This window comes from Heterodontus francisci, chromosome 3 (assembly GCF_036365525.1).
Source record: "Heterodontus francisci isolate sHetFra1 chromosome 3, sHetFra1.hap1, whole genome shotgun sequence".
Lineage (NCBI taxonomy): Eukaryota > Metazoa > Chordata > Chondrichthyes > Heterodontiformes > Heterodontidae > Heterodontus > Heterodontus francisci.
In genome coordinates, this window is record NC_090373.1 from 10873800 (window position 1) to 10894082 (window position 20283).

Genomic DNA, 20283 nt, shown 5'->3' on the forward strand with positions numbered 1-20283 from the left:
ATTCCCCTGGTGCTTACTTTCCACTCCACCAGCCTGCACATTCAACAGATCATCCTCCACCATTTCTCCAAATCCAGCACGATGCTACCAACAAGCCCATCTTCCACTCTGCTCCCAGAGTTCTAAAGGGACTGTCCCCTCTGCGACAGCAGGTTTCACTTTTTTATTTTTTTAAATCACCCCCAACATTTCCTCCCCTTCCCATGGCGCCCTCCCACGCAAGCACAGGAGATGCAATCCCTGCCCTTTTACCTCCTCCCTGCCCACAGTCCAGTGCCCAAACACTCCAAGTGAAACAGTGATTTACTTGCACTTGTATCTATTTATACTGTATTCGCAGCTCATGATGCAGTCTCCTCTACACTGGACAGGTTCTACCAGTTAAGCTTCGGTGCGTTTAAGACAGTCTCAGCTACCAGAAAAAACGCAGATTGGGTGATCACTTTGCTGAACACTTCTGTTCAGTCTGCGTGTCCAAGTTTCTGGTAGTTTGTCATTTGAATTCTCCACCTCATTCCCACTCTGACCTCAGCATCCTACACTGTTCCAATGAAGCTCAAAAGGAAAATAAAGAAACAGCACCTCATCTTTCAATTAGGCACCTTACAGCCTTCCAGAGTCTTGAGTGCAACAACTTCATGACCACAGCTCCCCTTTTCTTTTTTTTCCCCCGGGACAGCCACTGTTGGCGATTGTTCGGTTGTTGCTATGTACAGCTGCTCTGTTTTGTTTCTTTCCCTGTCCCTTTGCCATTCCTTTTTGTCTTGCAACATCATCCCTTTTGTCATTTAATCATTCCTGCCTCTCGTCCCATCAGACTTTTCCTTATATTCTTTCCCCCCCCCTCCTCCCTTTCCCTGCCTATGTACCTGCTTAAACCTGAAATAACTTTGTTTCTCTCTTCACAGATGCGGCCAGACCTGAATATTTCCAGTACTTCCCCTTTTTATTTCAGATTTGCAGTATCATTTGCTTTTATATCCAAGTTTGTTTTTGGTTCTACCAGTTAGGCTTTGGTGTGTTTAAGATAGCCTCAACTACCAGAACAGTACCAGCAGAAATCATTCCCATGCAGAAGTTAAAAATGACTCAAAATAAATACAGGAAATGCTGGAAATACTCAGCAGGTCGGGCAGCATTTGCAACAGAACTAAAATGAATTACCTAGAACTGTGGTCAGATTCATTCGAATCAAGTTGCGTTTATTCATCTGTACTAATGTTCAACAGTGACAGCAGCTTTTTTATTTAATTAAACAAGAATTCAGGGTAGTACACAATTTCTCCAAGGTGTGCAAATCCAGAGGTCACAGACTTTCATATCAAACATGGCAGAGAGATATTGAAATAGGGTGAAACAGCACATCAAGCTAGTGTGATACAGTCTCTACCATCTACTCAAACAGAAACACACTCAAAATGGCACGTGGGTGGATTACCACTATTATCCCCACATTGAAAAAGATTAATACTTACAAGAGCTGCAGAAATAATGCATTCCTTCTCTGTACGAAGGTCTTCTCCAGTCAGGCTGAGGATGTTTGGAGGTAGACCCATGGCATGAGGAGGAGACTGGAAGCAAGAGAGAACCTCGTGTCAGATAAAACTTAAAATGAGTGACCAGCATTTGCTTCAGGGTAGGGTAATAGAGGCAAAACACCTTTAGTTACTCAGGAACAAGTTAGATTGCTCAACCCAAACTATTTCCCTCCACAATGAGGGTGCAGGAGGGCATGCCAGGAGCAGCACCAGGCATACCTCAAAATGCAGCATCAACCTGGTGAAGCTACAACCCAGGACTACTTGCATGCCAAACAGCATAAGCAGCATGCGGCAGACAGAGCTAAGTGATCCCACAACCAACGGATCAGATCTAAGCTCTGCAGGCCAGTCACATCCAATCATGAATGGTGGTGGACAATTAAACAACTAACAGAAGGAACTGCCTCCACAAATATCCCCATCCTCAATGATGGGGGAGCCCAGAACATCAGTGCAAAAGATAAGGCTGAAGCATTTGCATCCATCTTCAGCCAGAAGTGCCAAGTGGATGATCCATCTCAGCCTCCTTCTGAGGTCTCCAGCATCACAGATGCCAGTCTTCAGCCAATCTGATTCACTCCGCGTGATATCAAAAAACGAGTGAAGGCACCAGGTACTGCAAAGGCTACGGGCACTGACCATATTCCACTGAATAGCAATAGCACTGAAGACCTGTGGCTCCAGAACTTGCAGCACCCCTAGCCAAGCTGTTCCAGTACAGCTACAACATTGGCATCTACCCAGCAATGCGTAAAGTTGCCCGGGTATGTCCTATACACAAAAAGCAAAAGAAGTCCAACCTGCACAATTACTGCCCCATCAGTCTACTCTCGATCAAAGTGATGGAAGGTGTCATTGACAGTGTTATCAAGCATCACTTGCTTAGCAATAACCTGCTCAGTGACACTCGGTTTGGGTTCTGCCAGGGCAACTCAGCTCCTGAACTCATTACAGCCTTGGACAAAACATGGACAAAAGAGCTAATCTCCAGAGGTGAGATTAGTGACTCACTTGACGTCAAGGCTTGACAGAGTATGGCATCAAGGAGCCAAGCAAAACTGGAGTCAATGGGAATCAGGCAGAAAACTCTCCGCTGGTTGGAATTGTACCTAGCGCAAAGGAAGATGGTTGTTGTTGTTGGAGGTCAATCATCTCAGTTCCAGGCCTCACTGCAGGAGTTACTCAGTGTAGTGTCCTTGGCCCAACTATCTTCAGCTGCTTCATCAATGACCTTCCTTCAGTCATAAGGTCAGAAGTGGGGATGATTACACAATGTTCAGCATCATTCACGACTCCTCTGATACTGAAGCAGTCTGTGTAGAAATGCAGCAAGATCTGGACAATATCCAGGCTTGGGCTGATAATTGGCAAGTAACATACGTGCCACACAAGTACCAGGCAATGACCATCTCAAATGAAGGGGAATCTAACCATCTCCACTTGACACTCAACGGCATTACAATCGTTGAATCCCCCACTAATAACATTGACCAGAAACTGAACTGGAGTAGCCATATAAATATCGTGGCTACAAGAGCAGGTCAGAGGCTAGGAATCGTGCAGTGAGTAACTCACCTTCTGACTCCCCAAAGCCTGTCCACCATCTACAAGGCACAAGTCAGGAGTGTGATGGAATAATCTCCACTTGCCTGGATGGGTGCAGCTTCAACAACATTCAAGAGGCTCGACACTATCCAGGACAAAGCAGCCCGCTTGATTGACACCCCATCTGCAACATTCACTCCCTCCATCACCAATGCACAGTGGCAGCAGTGTGTACCATCTACAAGATACACTGCAGCAACGCACCAATGCTCCTTCAACAGCACCTTCCAAACCCGCGACCTCTACCACCTAGAAGGATAAGGTCAGCAGATGCATGGGAACACCACCTGCAAGTTCCCCTCCAAGCCACACACCATCCTGACTTGGAATTAAAGCGCCATTCCTTCACTGTCACTGGGTCAAAATCCTGGAACTCCCTTCCTAATAGCACTAAGGGTGTACCCACCCCACATGGACTACAGCAGTTCAAGAAGGCAGCTCACCACCACCTTCTCACAGGCATTTAGGGATGGGCAATAAATGCTGGCCTAGCCAGCGATGCCCACATCTCATGAAATGAATTTTTAAAAAACTTAACAGCTGGATGCACCAAAGGCCTCCCTCACCCTAATTTATCCACTTAATGCGCAATTCTTTAATACTGCTAGCGATTGTCTTGCTCTGTACACAATTTTACCAATAAAACTAATAGTTTAGAAAAGTTACAAGTTAAAGACTTTTAAGAAAGTGATAAGGATTTACACTTAATTGAAGTTCTGTGAAGAGCCCTCCTGTAGAAATGGTTAGGTCTTGAATACAAGCCATAGCTAGCCGTATTGTTAGCAATAAGCTACAATTCCTATAATGCATCAAATATCCTGCAATCTCAGCATATCCACTGGGTAATGCTGCAATATGCTCTGCTAAGCACCTACTCAAAGTAAGGATACATGATGTCTTAAATAAAGCTAGTTAGCAATAATGTAAAAAAAATAAACTGAAGCAGATGGATAATTTAAACAACTGATAACTTGTGGAGAGGCGGTGGCTGGGAGAGAAAGAGGAGTGGTGAAGTAAAGTGGAATTGGAAGCAGGTGGTTCAGTAAAAATCAAACAACAGGGGAATGGGAATATCAAGATAGCAGAAATTAGTCACAAATAAAACAAACTGATTCAGGATAAAGCTTCGTGAAGAAAGTGATTTAATCATATTTTATTAAGTATACTCTAAGGAACTCCTCTTTGCTGACGATGCTGCATTAACATCTCACACGGAAGAGTGTCCGCAGAGTCTCATCGACAGGATTGCGGCTGCCTGTAACGAATTTGGCCTAACCATCAGCCTCGAGAAAACAAACATCATGGGACAGGACGTCAGAAATGCTCCATCCATCAATATCAGCGACCACGCTCTGGAAGTGGTTCAAGAGTTCACCTACCTAGACTCAACTATCACCAGTAACCTGTCTCTCGATGCAGAAATCAACAAGTGCATGGGAAAGGCTTCCACTGCTATGCCCAGATTGGCCAAGAGAGTGTGGGAAAATGGCGCACTGACACGGAACACAAAAGTCCGAGTGTATCAGGCCTGTGTCCTCAGTACCTTGCTCTACAGCAGCGAGGCGTGGACAACATATGTCAGCCAAGAGCGACGTCTCAATTCATTCCATCTTCGCTGCCTCCGGAGAATCCTTGGCATCAGGTGGCAGGACCGCATCTCCAACACAGAAGTCCTCGAGGCGGCCAACATCCCCAGCTTATACACACTACCGAGTCAGCGGTGCTTGAGATGGCTGGCTATGTGAGCCGCATGGAAGATGGCAGGATCCCCAAGGACACATTGTCCAGCGAGCTCATCACTGGTATCAGACCTACCGGCCGTCCATGTCTCCGCTTTAAAGACGTCTGCAAACGTGACATGAAGTCCTGTGACATTGATCACAAGTCGTGGGAGTCAGTTGCCAGCGATCGCCAGAGCTGGCGGGCAGCCATAAAAGCGGGGCTAAAGTGTGGCGAGTTGAAGAGACTTAGCAGTTGGCAGGAAAAAAGACAGAAGCGCAAGGGGAGAGCCAACTGTGTAACAGCCCCGACAAGCAATTTTTTCTGCAGCACCTGTAGAAGAGTCTGTCACTCTAGAATTGGACTTTATAACCACTCCAGGCGCTGCTCCACAAACCACTGACCACCTCCAGGCACTTACCCATTGTCTCTCGAGATAAGGAGGCCAAAGACGACTCTGGGGGACAGAGCTCTGGCAATTAAAACTGCGTAGTAGCATATCAGTTGCCTTTTGTAAAATAAAAAAGTACATGAAAACTACAACGATTTTACTGAATTCTCATTAGTCAAAATTGAGTATTGTCTCATACAATAGTACGAAATTGTAAAGACAATCGTGACCCTCATTAATATCAAAATAACGTTTGGCTGCACCTTTTGTCGGCTTTCACTAAAATAGATCTCGTGGCTCAGTCAAGTGTAGGATTTAAGTTAAAGAAATACATCTGGGGGAGAAAAAAAGACTAAAAACATTACTGAAAGAAAAAGGAAACCAGGGATAAACCATGTAGCATGCAAATCAGACATAAAATAGCAAGTAAAGACTTGAATTTATATAGCAACTTTCATGACCTCTGGACATCCTGAAGCACTTTACAGCCGATCAAGTACTTTTGAACTGTATTCACTCTTGTAATGTATGAAGGCAAAAGCAAAGAGGAAACCATTGAAAAGAAATTCAGCAAGGAGTGAAAAGTTGAAACACAGGCAAAGAACGAATAGAATAAAAAAACTGAAGCAACAAACAGGTAAAGAAACATGACAATAAATCAATTTTCACAGGTAAAGCCAAGAGTAATAGAAAAATGGACTACATAAAAAAAAAATCACAAGAAAAAGGCATGGTAAAGTATAAAATGGTAGAAGAAAAGCAAAGATAAAAGATTAAGAAATGAAGAGAATTACCTTTTAAGGTGTAATGGAGTGGTTACACCATGTCAATATATAATTAGTGCTCTTCAGATGAATTTCCTTACACTGGGTGTACTTAGTTTTTGTTATCAATGTGTTTTATACAAATAAAAGGAGTTTATTAAAAATGGTATGTGCAACAAGAATGTACTTTTGTCTGTACTGGCTTATTGATGTGAATTCCTTATTACTAGTAACAGTACACAGAGTTAATTATTGTTTATATGTCTGTTTCTGCAAGATACACATTTTATTCAGGCAGCAAAGACAAATCAAGGTGTATCTGGGTCTTGGTTTCTGTCAGACAAGGTGGTTCCAATTTTCTCGCAGAAGAAAACTTGAACTTGGATCTAGATAGTGTCTTCATGACCTCAGGCCAAAACACTTTACAGTTAATGAAGTACTTTTTAAAAGTACAGTATACTGTTGTAATGTAGGAAATGTGTAGGGCAAGCTCTCACAAATGATATAATGACCAGATAATCTCTTTTAGTGATGTTGGTTGAGGGCTAAATAATGGCCAGAACAACAGGTAGAACTCTATGTGAAAGATGGCTCCTCTGACAGTGTTGTGCTCCCTCAGTACTGCAGGTCAGCTATTTTATACTGAAATCACTAGAACCTACAACCCACCACCTCCTGACTCCAAAGCAAGAATGCTAGTAACCGAGACATCGCTGAAACAGAAAATGAAAACTAACTCTACCTGTTTATGGCTGTTTTAATGGGTGCATGGGTGCTAAATTCCGACAGTTAAATATTTCAAACTGGGAGACAAGCATCCTAGATAATGAATTGCTAATCATCTAATACATTTGCAGGAAATGCACAATTTCTGTGAATTGTCTTTGTTTCAGTACACACTGAAAATTTTTTGATTAATCCCTGTGGCTCCATTTGGCCTGTTTGATTGTGGTAATGGCTCATTATGCAAGAAATTAGTATTCTTTTGCAATGTCAAATGCATATTGAAAGACGACTTGGGAACAATGTTTCCTCTAAGCTGTGCGGGTGTGTGCCACGCAGCAATCGGAAATGGGAACAAACAGGCCGCGCAGAAGCAGCTTGCCCTTAAAGTTGCATACGTGCAGCCACACGTCAATCTTAAAGAGATCATGCAGCACAACAAGCCAGTCGCACACTGCAAACAGAAATCTGAGGGAACATTGCTTGGGAAGCATCTTTATTACTTTGATATATCTTACAGAATAGCCAAGTTTGCAATTTATTGTAAATAGATTCTTTTGCACTTAGGACTTTTCATTTCCTTGTTCGATGATAAATAAATAATACCCGAGTGTCTGTCGGATGGTTTATATTCAAGAAGGCTATTCACTATTCAAGCCTGACTGTGCTGGCTCTTTGCTAAAGTCATCTAAGCCATTCCCACTGGTCTGCATCCGTTACTTCAAATGTTTATTCTTTCTTCCCTTAAAAGATGCCATGTTTTACCATTCCTTTAGGCAACTTAGATCATACTCTGAACAACTTAGTGCACAGAGATTTCTCTTGACCCTTCTCATCCCCAGTAGCATCGCCTTGACAAAGTTCAGCTAATTCACCAGAGGCGGGACTGAACCAGTAGTTTACTAATGTGCGAATTTCAGGCAGTGTTGGCATTGACTGAGCAATCAAGAAAGTCTTATCCTGAGAGCTCCAATTTATTCGAGGGAAAAAACGATTCTCTCATGTTAGTGTGCATTCCCAGGCACGAGTGCCAACCTATTCACTGGCACATTCCTGCCCTTCTCCAGATGCAATAAAAACTTCCTCAAAATTGCATTAAGGGTTTTGAGTAAAATCTTATTTACTTAATTGTTTGCTCCACTATTTAAGTGCTTTTGAAAAAGAACTTATGACCCACCTTGGAAGTGCATGCAACAATCTTCCTATTAGAAGAGACACAATGAGAAGAGCACAACAGTAATACATGAGAGAGAGAGAAAGATGAATAGTAAAAGTTGCTGCAAGAAAATAGGGTATTGCACTCTCCTTTGAGGGATCATAGGAGGTGGTAATTGAGCTCCCCTCTTTACAAAGTTTGAAAATGTCTTAAATCTAACAATTCTGTGATCTGAAATAAGCCTTTCAAACAAAGATTTAAAGCACATTAACACAGACATCACACACAGTTAGAAATAAATTACAAGACATATTTCATCTTAATATTTAACTACATCAATAATCCGTACAGGAATGAGAATTTTTTTTAGCTGTCTGACTGATCTATATGTTCTCCAAGAGCAATTGGAAGTTTGCACACCTTTATGAAATAGTTGTTCAAGAGGCTTTAATACAAGTATACTAAACACAAAGATAGGTGCATTTCATGTCAATTGCAAACAACAAATTGGTGTTAATTGAAATCCAAATAAAGCATCTTTCAAGTATTTGGATTCTTGAACTCCTTAAGCTTTCAGGTAGCAAAGATCAAGAAGCATGCATAGAACAGTTTTGTTACACAACTTCTGACTGACATGAGATGGCATAAATAATTATTGATCCACAGCAACTTTCCAATTGACTACAGCGGGATTTTTATGATGTGGAATTAGTTACAGTATTCATATTGATCCCAGCATGTTCAATATGGATTGGATGTGCTTATGTTTTTCAAACAATACCAGAGGGTCTCCAATGTCATTTTATTAAAGGAGAATTGTCACATTTGACAGTGATACAATGATACAGTTAATCTCCTGTGACATATGGAAAAAATGACAAGTCTCACTGCTTTTTGCGCCCCTACTCCGTTCCTCTTCCACCTTCCTGCATGGTACTCAACATTTTTGTTTGTTGTGTCCGCCTCTGAGCTTTCCTCTGCTTCTTTCTAAAATCACTTGGTCTCTTTTCTGTAGACCTCAAACAACTTTGCATGGCTCTTGCATATTGCTTTATCTGACGTACTAAACATCGATCTCTTACCATCTTTACAGCTTAGGATACAGTTAGGTGCTACACAACATGTACCAGTTTGGAGTTAAAAGAGATGCAACAAGCAAAGGGAAAGTTAAAAAATAGAGTTTGTAAGAGATAAAAAGGAGCAGTCAGCAGATGGAGGGGAGAGAAAGGCAGAGGAGAAAAGATATGGAGCTTGCAAGTTCAGGAGGGGGAGAAAAAGGCAAAGAGCTTTGAAGGGGGAAGAGATGGATGGAGTCAATCTTGGGATGCAGGGCAAGATCAGTCAGCTCTGCTAGCGCTGGCTTTGGGGTTGAGGTGAAAGGAGGAGGAGGGGTGGAGGATAAGTTGGTGTGCTTTGTGTCAAGAGCGAAGAAATAGAAGGTAGGGGCTTGGAAGGTGGGATCTTGGAAGAAAAAAATGATGTGGTCAGCAAGTTGTGAGGAGGAGTCTATTAGTCTGGGTTGGGTTTAGTGGAGGCAAGATGTGATCATGGCCAGTGGAACAGAGGAGAGCAATCGAGCTTGCAAGCTCTTAAGAAGCAAGACAAAGGAAGAGATAGTCTGGGAGTCATGGAGGAGGGGAACAGGTGAATGGAATGGGTTTTATGAAGCCTGAGGGAAAGACAGGAGCAATGAACTGGGAAGTGGGAGCAGGAAAAGGTGAAAATAGCCCAGGCCAAAAGTATGAGACAAGATCTGCATACAGCCAAGCAAGAGCACCAGCCACAGAAACAATGCAGATGAAGTAATAGAGTGTGAGGAGAGATAACAGGAGATGTCATTGGGAAGGTGTGAGAAATGAAGGGGTTAAATTGGGGTACTATCAAAAAGGGACAGTTATTACATGCAAGTGAACTCAAAAAATATCAAAGAAAACTCATGATGTACAATTTAAGGCCGAGGAAAGAGACAAAACACTCACATTATAGGCCCCAACAGAAGCTAGAGTTCAGAGGGCAAACCTAATTGGACAAAGTTATCAGAAAAATTGTTTATGCAATTTCAACGGTTTGTTCTGTGTAGGTACCTGATTGGTTGATTTGATTTGAAAAACAGCAATTTAATAGGTTGGTGGCTCATCATAGTTTTTTCTACCTGCCTATATTTGAGAAAATCACTACAGTCAACTTCAGAGTGAATATTTGAATTGCCAATCAGCCAAGTGTTACATGCAGCATCAAAATATGATGTACACTTTCTCACGCACTACAGTCGCAAGCCAAACAAAACTTTTCACTATACTGATTTATTCTATTTACAATATCACAAAAAATAGTCAAGTCTCTGCAGCTTATGAACGGTTGAGTTATTTTGGACCTTAGGTTTATAAGAATCACTGAGTTGGATTGACAACTGGAAACATGACAGCATTTGTAATTTTCAAACAGTGAAGTACAACAGGTCTTGCTAATGTACGCTGGCAGACTGCCAGGTGGCTGCAGTTGCTCACATAACAGTCACTGCGTTCCAATTGTAATTCATTATGTGGCACTAAGAGATGTTTTCTCACAAGGTGCTATACAAGTGAAAGTATAATTCTTACTAGGAAGCTGAAAGCACACAGTTCAAATTCCCTGAATTAGGAATAATTTTCTTCTCTTTTGTTGTAAGATAAGCAGTCGAAAGATAAAAAAAGGTACCAGAGGCAAAGAAACAATTATAAGCAGTGTAATAACGTACAGGACTTGAAAATATCTCAACAGGGTGACCTCTAATCAACTATGCCTCCCTCAGGTAGTGCAAGGTCCATCCAAAACAGACAATAATTCTCTGTATTCGTATGCATCAAAATGTTAGTACTCTGAAATCATTCATTAAATTCAAAAAAATGCCTAATTTCCCCTGATTAGACTAAGCTCTTCTGATCACTCCCCATAACCTTAATAAATGTTTAAGTAATTCAATCTTCCATTTATGGTTTGTAGCACAGAATTCTATAACCATTTTGTGCAAAGACTTTTTCTTTATAACTTCTTGTTTAATTATTTTAAATGAATGCCCTCGTACCACCTTGCTAACCAGAAGAAAAAAAAATTACCTGATAACAGCTCATCATAAGGGCCCCTATCAAGTTAACTTAACTTTCTTGGCTCCAGTGAAGTAGTCTTGACTTCTCATTTCGCTCCATGGCTGTAATCCCTCCTCCCCGGAATATCCTAGCGAATCTATGCTGCATCTTTTCCATTGTTTTATATCCTTCCCATCATGGAGTGACCAAAAGTGCACAATACTCAAACTGCAGCCCACGATCTTGTTAGAGTACTTCTTTGCTTTTGTATTCTACACCTAGAAAAGAAAAATCCAACTGCCTTTAAAAAAAAACTAATCTACTTGTGCTGCCACCTTTTATGACTTATGTACCTAAAAAAAGCAGTTAAGGCACATTTGCTTTCCCTGATCTACTTCCAAAATGAATTACTTTGTATTTTTCTACATTGAATTGCATTTGCCACCTATTTGTGCATCCTGTTAGCCCATGTCCTCCTGCAGCCTTTCACATGTCTCATTACAAAGTGCCATACCATCATTTCGATGTTATCAGCAAATTTCAATACTCCAGTTGAAGAAATTTTGTTCATACTGCTTCCTGCTATTCAACTATCGCTCTGTCCACATGACCACATTCTTCCTCACTCCATCTGCCACCATTTTTGCTACTAAGTTTTTTTGTGCTAAGTCATCAAATGCTTTCTGAAAATACACATAATCCATATTCACACTCCTTTATCTGTTGTTTCTTCAAAGAAGCTTCCGAGGTTGGTCAAGCACCAGCTGCCTTTTAAAAATCACTGCAGAATGGCCTTGGTCAACTTCTGCTTCTCTGCTTGCTTAGAAATTTAATCAAAAGCCTCTCTAGGTCCCAGATTACATGAGCAAGAAGATCCTAGTCAGCTTTAAGTTTATTTTTCACTACTTCAAATACATGGCCTCTGGTCCAATTGGCCTGAATTGCCTTGAAGTAATATCATGTGTACCTCATCTTTCAATACTTTTTGTAAAGTTCAATGACACCTATCTTTATTCTTCTCGCTATACTGTAAAGTTTAAGCTTCTACTTCCTTGTAAAGTCTTTATACATGGAATCATTTATGTTGCTCTTCGCTGCCGCCTTTGCTCTCAAGCCCTGTAAGCTGCTGTTGCCTGCACTGTCTCCAGTGCTTGAATGTCTTTCTGGAACTGACCAATATTCAAGGTCTGACCAGACTCTTGTTTTATCACAATTTCCTTCAACTATCTTGGTTGTGTAGATCAATGCTCTATTAGCTTTACTGATTGAATGTAGCGTGTACGACTTCTTTCAGGTCCCTCTCAACTTCATCCACAGCTATTTCTACACCATGGATGGTGTATGTTCCTGGTCTATTTCTCCTTCCTATGACACACTTGTCATTCATCATTTTTCTGCCCCCATTACACATTTCGTACAACTCATTCTATAATTTCTGATTTCATTGCCCTTCATTTGGTGCCAGTTTAAACTTTTATATCAACACCAGAATTGTTAGAAGGCTGCAAGTCAACCTGCACCTGCTCACACTGTTACTGGCATCGGTGGATGCCTGAAGGGCACCTTGTTATGACATCATCGATCAGAAAAACCGCAGGCAGGGCGGGCACGATACGGGGCATCTGTGTATGTGCACATTTCCAACCCGGCAGCAGCAAAATAAGCAATCTTCATATATTGAGCAGAAGGTTTCAGTCACCCCCTAAAACCTACGTCTTTGACCAAGCTTTTGGTCATCTGACCTAATATCTCCTTATTTGGCTCAGTGTCAAATTTGGTTTGATAAAACTCCTGTGAAGCACCTTGGGATGTTTTGCTACATTAAAAGGTGCTTATAAATAAAAGTTGCTGTTATGGGGAAAAACTCTAACTACCCTTGGAAAACTACTAAAGAACATAGCTGATAATACATTAGGATACCAAAAATTTGATGGAGGTGGACCCACTAGTATTTGTCTACCTCACACTGAAATCAAAAGGCCACCCATTAACTAAACTACTTGGGACAAGCATTTCAGAAAAGATTACATTCAATAGAATCCCCCATGATCAAACAAATAGCAAATCTGCTATTCACCGACTTACCTGCATCAAAAATATTCTTGTACCCTTGAATGAGCATTCAGCAAATGAGGATTACCATTGATTCTACAGTGCGATAGTGAGTCCCACAGCATTAAAAATTCATACTTGCTGAACAAACATAGCTTATTGTCTGAGATCGAGCTGCAACACCTTATTTTCTCATGCATATTTTATACTAGTGGCCAAATATAATCAGCCATATTTTGACTCATTCCCTTTCTTTACCAAATTCTTGCTATCTGGAACCAAAGAAACATTAAATTATCGAGACAGAACGATAAAAAGATTGGATATATTTGAATATAGCCAGCCTTTTTCTACTTCATCCTTAGCCTTTGAAGAATGTGATTACCTATAGCAATTTCATTTAAACTCATTTTCACTGATAATTTGTGATCTAAATTTATTGAAAGAAAAACACAGCTCATTGTAATAGCTACTGTCAAACAGAAGGCCAGAACTAATTTATACAGCTCTCAGCTGCCAATTCAGAGTTGTCAAACATTTGGGAGGTCAGGTTGGACAGTCAATTAAAAAATTTTGGAATGTAATGTGGATGTATCACGCAGTTAGTTTAAAAATAAAAACAATTACAGGTTTGAAATGACAAGACCTCAGCTTCACTTTCAAATAGCAGCCTTTTAAAATTCAGTTCTTTCCCCTCCTCCCTGACAAGGCATTTCTAATGAACGATATTCTCTCTTGTCGCTCCCATTATTTTTTTTTGAAAGTACATCTAAAAGAAAGTTGCTCAGAAATTCATCCCGATAACAGGGCATATAGCCTGCCATGGTCCAGACTCCTGGCATATGCAGCAGCATTTGAAGGCGCTGATTAATATTAATTCTTTCACAGCTCAGAGTGTGTACAGGCCTGCAAGGCACAATCTTCTGGCACATTGGAAGTGACAAGTGTACTGGCTGGTGGATCACAATGCTGACATGGGATTGTAGGCAGGGCTTCTATTTGGCTTTTACTAAGCACAGTGGAATTCAGCTTACCCATGATCTGCTGGTATATCATAGCGTATGATTTAATGACTGAAGTTCTGTCATGTCCAGGGAGAAACAATATTTTAAACAGACAATAAAGGACCCAAAAAAATTCAAACAAAATCACTGCATTTGATATTAAAAGGAGAGGAAAATGTGCAATGCCTCACAGGAAGCCTGTGCTTGCATGGGACTGGGGCCTCGATGAAATCAAGCCAAGGTGAAGAAACAGCATGAAAGAAATGTGCAGACAGCGTGCAAGAGGAATAAAGAGCCAGCACGCAGAAATCACAGGGCATGTACACCAGATCAATAACATAGCAAAACTTCCCAAGGTGCTTCACAGGAGTGTTATTAAATAAAATTTAATAGTCACACAAGGAGATATTAGGGCAGATGACTAAAAGCTTGGTCAAAGAGGCAGGTTTTCAGGAGTGTCTTAAAGGAGTGAAGAGAGTCAGAGGGGATTAGGGAAGAAATTCCAGAGATTAGGGCTTTGGCAGCTGAAGGCATGGTCACCAATGGTATAACAATTACAATCGGGGATACTCAAGAGGCTAGAATTGGAGGAGCACAGATATCTTGGAGAGTTGTGGGACTGGAGGAGATTACAGAGATAGCGAGAGGCGAGGCAATTTGGAAACACGGATGAGAATTTTAAAAGAGGTATTGCTTAACCCAGAGCCAGTGTAGAGCAGCAAGCACAGGGATGATGGATGAACAATATTTGGTGAGAGTTAGGACACAGATAGCAGAGTTTTAGATGACCTCAAGCTTATGAAGGGTAGAATATGGGAGCCCAGCTAGAAATGCATTGGAATAATCAATCTTAGATGCAACAAAGGCATGGATAAGGGTTTCAGCAGATGAGCTGAGGCAAGGCGAGGTGAGGGGAGTCAGGCAATTTTATGGAAGCGGAAATAGGCGGACTTAGTGGTGGCATGAATGTGTGGTCAGATGCTCATCTCTGGGCCAAATATGACACCAAGGTTACAAGCAGTCCGGTTCAGCCTCAAGATAGTTGCTAGGGAGAGGGATCAGGTAAATGACTAGGGAAAAGAGCTTGTGGCAGGAGCCGAAAGCAATGGCTTCAGTCTTCCCAATATTTAGTTGGGGAAATTTCTGCTCATCCAGTATTGGATGTCAGGCAATAATATAAAAGCAAAATACTGCGGATGCTGGAAATCTGAAATAAAAACAAGAAATGCTGGAACCACTCAGCAGATCTGGCAGCATCTGTGAAAAGAGAAGCAGAGTTAACGTTTCAGGTCAGTGACCCTTCTTCGGAACTGACAAATAATAGAAAAGTCACAGGTTATAAGCAAGTGAGGTGGGGGTGGGGCAAGAGATAACAAAGGAGAAGGTGCAGATTGGACCAGACCACACAGCTGACCAAAAGGTCATGGAGCAAAGGCAAACAATATGTTAATGGTGTGTTGAAAGACAAAGCATTAGTACAGATTAGGTGTTAATGCACTGAATATTGAACAGCAGCAAGTGCAAACCTGAAAAAAAAGAGTGGGTAAGCAAACTGAACAAACTAAGATGAAATGAAATAAATGCAAAAAAAAAGATTGTAAAAATGGTAAAAAAGAATGTAAAAAAAAAAAGAAAAAACAACTAAAAATGAAAGTAAAATGGGGGGCTGTCATGCTCTGAAATTATTGAACTCAATGTTCAGTCCGGCAGGCTGTAGTGTGCCTAATCGGTAGATGAGATGCTGTTCCTCGAGCTTGCGTTGATGTTCACTGGAACACTGCAGCAATCCCAGGACAGAGATGTGAGCATGAGAGCAGGGGGGAGTGTTGAAATGGCAAGCAACTGGAAGCTCAGGTCCTGCTTGCGGACTGAGCAGAGATGTTCCGCAAAGCGGTCACCCAGTCTGCGCTTGGTCTCCCCAATGTAGAGGAGACCACACTGAGCAGCGAATACAGTATACTACATTGAAAGAAGTACAAGTAAATCACTGCTTCACCTGAAAGGAGTGTTTGGGATTGTGAGGAGGTAAATGGGCAGGTATTACACCTCCTGCAATTGCAGGGGAAGGTGCCATGGGACGGGGACGAGGTGGTGGGGGTAATGGAGGAATGGACCAGAGTGTCGCGGAGGGAACGATCCCTTCAGAATGCTGACGGGGAAGGGAGGGAAAGATGCGACTGGTAGTGGCATCACGCTGGAGGTGGCAGAAATGGCGGAGGATGATCCTTTGGATATGGAGGCTGATGGGGTGGAAAGAGAGGACAAGGGGAACCCTATCACGGTTCTGGGAGGGAGGGGAAGGGGTGAGGGTAGAGGTGCGGGGAATGGGCCGGACACGGTTGAGGGCCCTGTCAACCACAGTGGGGGGAAATCCTCAGTTGAGGAAAAAGGAGGTCATATCAGAAGCACCATCATGGAAGGTAGCATCATCAGAGCAGATGCGTCGGAGACGGAGAAACAGCAGGATTCCTAGCCTCTGACCTGCTCTTGTAGCCACAGTATTTATATGGCTACTCCAGTTCAGTTTCTGGTCAATGGTAGCCCCTAGAATGTTGATAGTGGGGGATTCAGCAATCGTAATGCCATTGAATGTCATGGGGAGATGGTTAGATTCTCTCTTGTTGGAGATGGTCATTGCCTGGCACTTGTGTGGCGCAAATGATACTTGCCACTTATCAGCCCAAGCCTGGATATTGTCCAGGTCTTGCTGCATTTCGACACGGACTGCTTCAGCACCAGAGGAGTCATGAATGGTGCTGAACATTGTGCAATCATCGGTGAACATCCCCACTTCTGACCTTATGATTGAAGGAAGGTCATTGATGAAGCAGCTGAAGATGGTTGAGCCGAGGACACTACCCTGAGGAGCTCCTGCAGTGATATCCTGGTACTAAGATGATTGACCTCCAAGAACCACAACCAGCTCCCTTTGAGCTAGGTATGACTCCAACCAGCAGAGAGTTTTCCCCGATTCCCATTGACTTCAGTTTTGCTAGGGATCCTTGATGCCATACTTGGTCAAATGTTGTCTTGATGTCAAGGGCAGTCTCTCTCACCTCACCTCTTGAGTTCAGCTCTTTTGTCCATGTTTGGACCAAGGCTGTAATGAGGTCAGGAGCTGAACGGCCCTGGTAGAACCCAAACTGAGTGTCACTGAGCAAGTTACTGCTAAGCAAGTGCCGCTTGACAGCATTGTCGATGACACCTTCCATCACTTTACTGATGGGGCGGTAACTGGCCGGGTTGGACTTGTCCTGCTTTTTGTGCACTGGACATACCTGGGCAATTTTCCACATTGCCGGGTAGAGGCCAGTGCTGTAGCTGTACTGGAATAGCTTGGCTAGGGGCGCGGCAAGTTCTGGAGCACAAGTCTTCAGTACTATTGCCAGATTATCAGGGCCCATAGCCTTTGCAGTATCCAGTGCCTTCAGTAGTTTCTTGATATCAAGCGGAGTGAATCAGTGATGCTGGGGACTTCAGGAAGAGGCCGAGATGGATTAACTCAGCACCTCTGGCTGAAGATTGTTGCAAATGCTTCACCCTTATCTTTTGCACGGATGTGCTGGGCTCCCCCATCATTGAGGATGGGAATATTTGTGGAGCCTCTTCCTCCAGTTAGTTGTTTAATTGTCCACCACCATTCACAGCTGGATGTGGCAGGACTGCAGAGCTTAGATCTGATCCGTTGGTTATGGGATCGCTTAGCTCTGACTATCGTATGCTGCTTATGTAGTTTGGCACGTAGTCCTGTATTGTAGCTCCACCAGGTTGACACCTCATTGAGGTATGCCTGGTGCTGCTCCTGGCATGCCCTTCTGCACTCTTCATTGAACCAGGGCTGGTCTCCTGGCTTGATGGTAATGGTAGAGTTGGGAATATGCCAGGCCATGAGGTTACAGATTGTGGTTGGATACAATTCTGCTGCTGCTCATGGCCCAGATTCTCATGGATGCCCTGTTTTGCATTGCTAGATCAGTTCGAAATCTGTCCCATTTAGCATGGTGGTAGTGTCACACAACACGATGGAGGGTATCCTCAATGTGAAGATGGGCTTCGTCTCCACAAGGATTATGCGGTGGTCACTACTACCGATACTGTCATGGACAGACGTATCTGCGGCACGCGGATTGGTGAGGACGAGATCAATATGTTTTCCCCTCTGGTTGGTTCCCTCACCACCTGCCGCATACCCAGTCTAGCAGATATGACAGCTCGGTCAGTAGTGGTGCTACCGAGCCACTCTTGGTGATGGGGCATTGAAGTCTCTCACTGAGTACATTCTGTGCCCTTGCCACCTTCAGTGCTTCCTCCAAGTGGTGTTCAACATGGAGCAGTACTGCTTCATCAGCTGAGGGAGGGCCTTAGGTGGTAATCAGCAGGAGGTTTCCTTGCCCATGTTTGACCTGATGCCATGTGACTTCAGGGGGTCCGGAGTCGAAGACGACTCACAGGGCAACTCCCTTCAACTGTATACCACTATGCCCCCATCTCTGCTGGGTCTGTCCTGCCAGTGGGACAGGACATACCCGGGGATGGTGATGGCAGCGTCTGGGATATTGTCTGTAAGGTATGATTCCATGAGTATGACTATATCAGGCTGTTGCTTGACTGGTCTGTGGGACAGCTCTCCCAACTTTGGCACAAGCGCCCAGATGTTAGTGAGGACTTTGCAGGGTCGACAGGGCTGGGTTTGCTGTTGTTGTTTCCTGTGCCTAGGTCGATGCCGGGTGGTCCATCCGGTTTCATTCTGTTTTATTGACTTCATGGCAGTTAGATACAACTGAGTGGCTTGCTAGGCCATTTCAGAGGGCAATTAAGAGTCAACCACATTGCTGTGGGTCTGGTGACACATATAGGCCAGACCAGGCAAGGACAGCAGATTTCCTTCCGCAAAGGATATTCGTGAACCAGATGGGTTTTTACAACAAGCGACAATGGTTTCATGGCCATTAGACTAGCTTTTAATTCCAGATTGTTTTATTAATTGAATTCAAATTCCACCTTCGATTCAAACCCATGTCCCCAGAGAAATTCTCTGGGTTACTAGCCGAGTGACAATACCACTACACCATCACCTCCCCTGGACACATGGAAACTCGAGTTACATAGGCCTGGTTATATAGCAATTACAAGGATACATAAAACCTGAAAGGAAACGAAGAAAGAGGAGACAACAGGATGGAGTCCAGAGTTGAAGTCAGAGGTCCTACAGTGGTATAAAGTTGGTGTAATTAGGATGGAGTTGCCAATGGAGCATCAACAAACTAACGTCCAAGTTCGGAGAATGGTGTGGTGGGTGAGTGAAGTCCAGAAGCTATTTGAAGGGTAGAATATCAGAGGACACACTGATGGAGGTTATTTTCATGGGAATGAAGATCCAAGAGATGTGCAGAATCAGTTGCAGAGCAGAAAAACTGTGGTAAGGATGAATGTCAGCATAAGATCAAAAAGCAGCAGAGAAAACGTACTTTGGCCCAGCAGAGTGAATCACTAACCAGGAACAGGGTGTAGCTGAAGCTGATAAATCAAAAGGCCAGTCACAGGCACAGTAGGGAACAGTAGCAGTGTGGGAAGGGCTGTAAGCTAATTTAAAGTTAGTTGAAAATGTAAGTAACTGGTCACAAACACAGCAGCCAAGTCTTTCAGTGTAGCCCAGTGCAGAAACATAGTCTTGATGCTGAGAAATCCAGGTATTTGGAAGCTAAATTTGAGAAAAGATCCAGAGCTCACTGAGGAAAGCAGGGGATGGGCAGTGGGAACTTTAAATTAGCCGTCAATTCGCAGTTAAGGCTAAAACGCACCAACTACTGGAATAAGGGAACTTCAACAGTTAAACAGAGAGGAGATTGGGAAAGAAAGGGCAATCGTTGGCAGTGGATAGTCAAGGATAGAGGTGCAAGGGAAGGAGCTCCTTAGCGAGCTGAAAGCCCAGGAGACACATTGAATTAGCTCAATAGTGCAGTGGGGTTTTGTTATTTAAAAAAAAAAATATGTAACATAGAGCAGACAGGAATTGAACCCATAACCTTCTGTTTTAGAACACGAGTGTTGCACATTGAGCCACTGCTGTCACCAGAGTGGGCCCTAGATGACTGAAGGCATGATCGCCAATGGTGGAACATGCACAGGAGAAGTCAGAATTATGGTAAATTTGGTGAAGATAGGGAGGTTTAAGAGGTTAATAAAACTCAAGAGGACCGAAAACAGAGGAATTTAAACAGAAAGATGGGAATTATAAAATTGGAGGCGTTGGGGAATCAGTA

The 20283-nt window shown here is 42.9% G+C and overlaps 1 protein-coding gene across 6 annotated transcripts in view; it reads right to left on the reverse strand.

Annotated features, from left to right (window-relative positions):
* Nucleotides 1-20283, reverse strand: part of smap1 (small ArfGAP 1) — a 355453-nt gene that overhangs the window by 192957 nt on the left and 142213 nt on the right. For 5 of the 6 annotated variants that reach the window (XM_068020119.1, XM_068020123.1, XM_068020120.1 and 2 more), the window contains one exon: nucleotides 1476-1571. The exons of the other annotated variant lie outside the window; for it this stretch is intronic. In XM_068020119.1, coding sequence (XP_067876220.1) covers nucleotides 1476-1571 — 96 coding nt within the window. The remainder of the gene's footprint in view (nucleotides 1-1475; nucleotides 1572-20283) is intronic. 6 annotated transcript variants of the gene reach the window in all.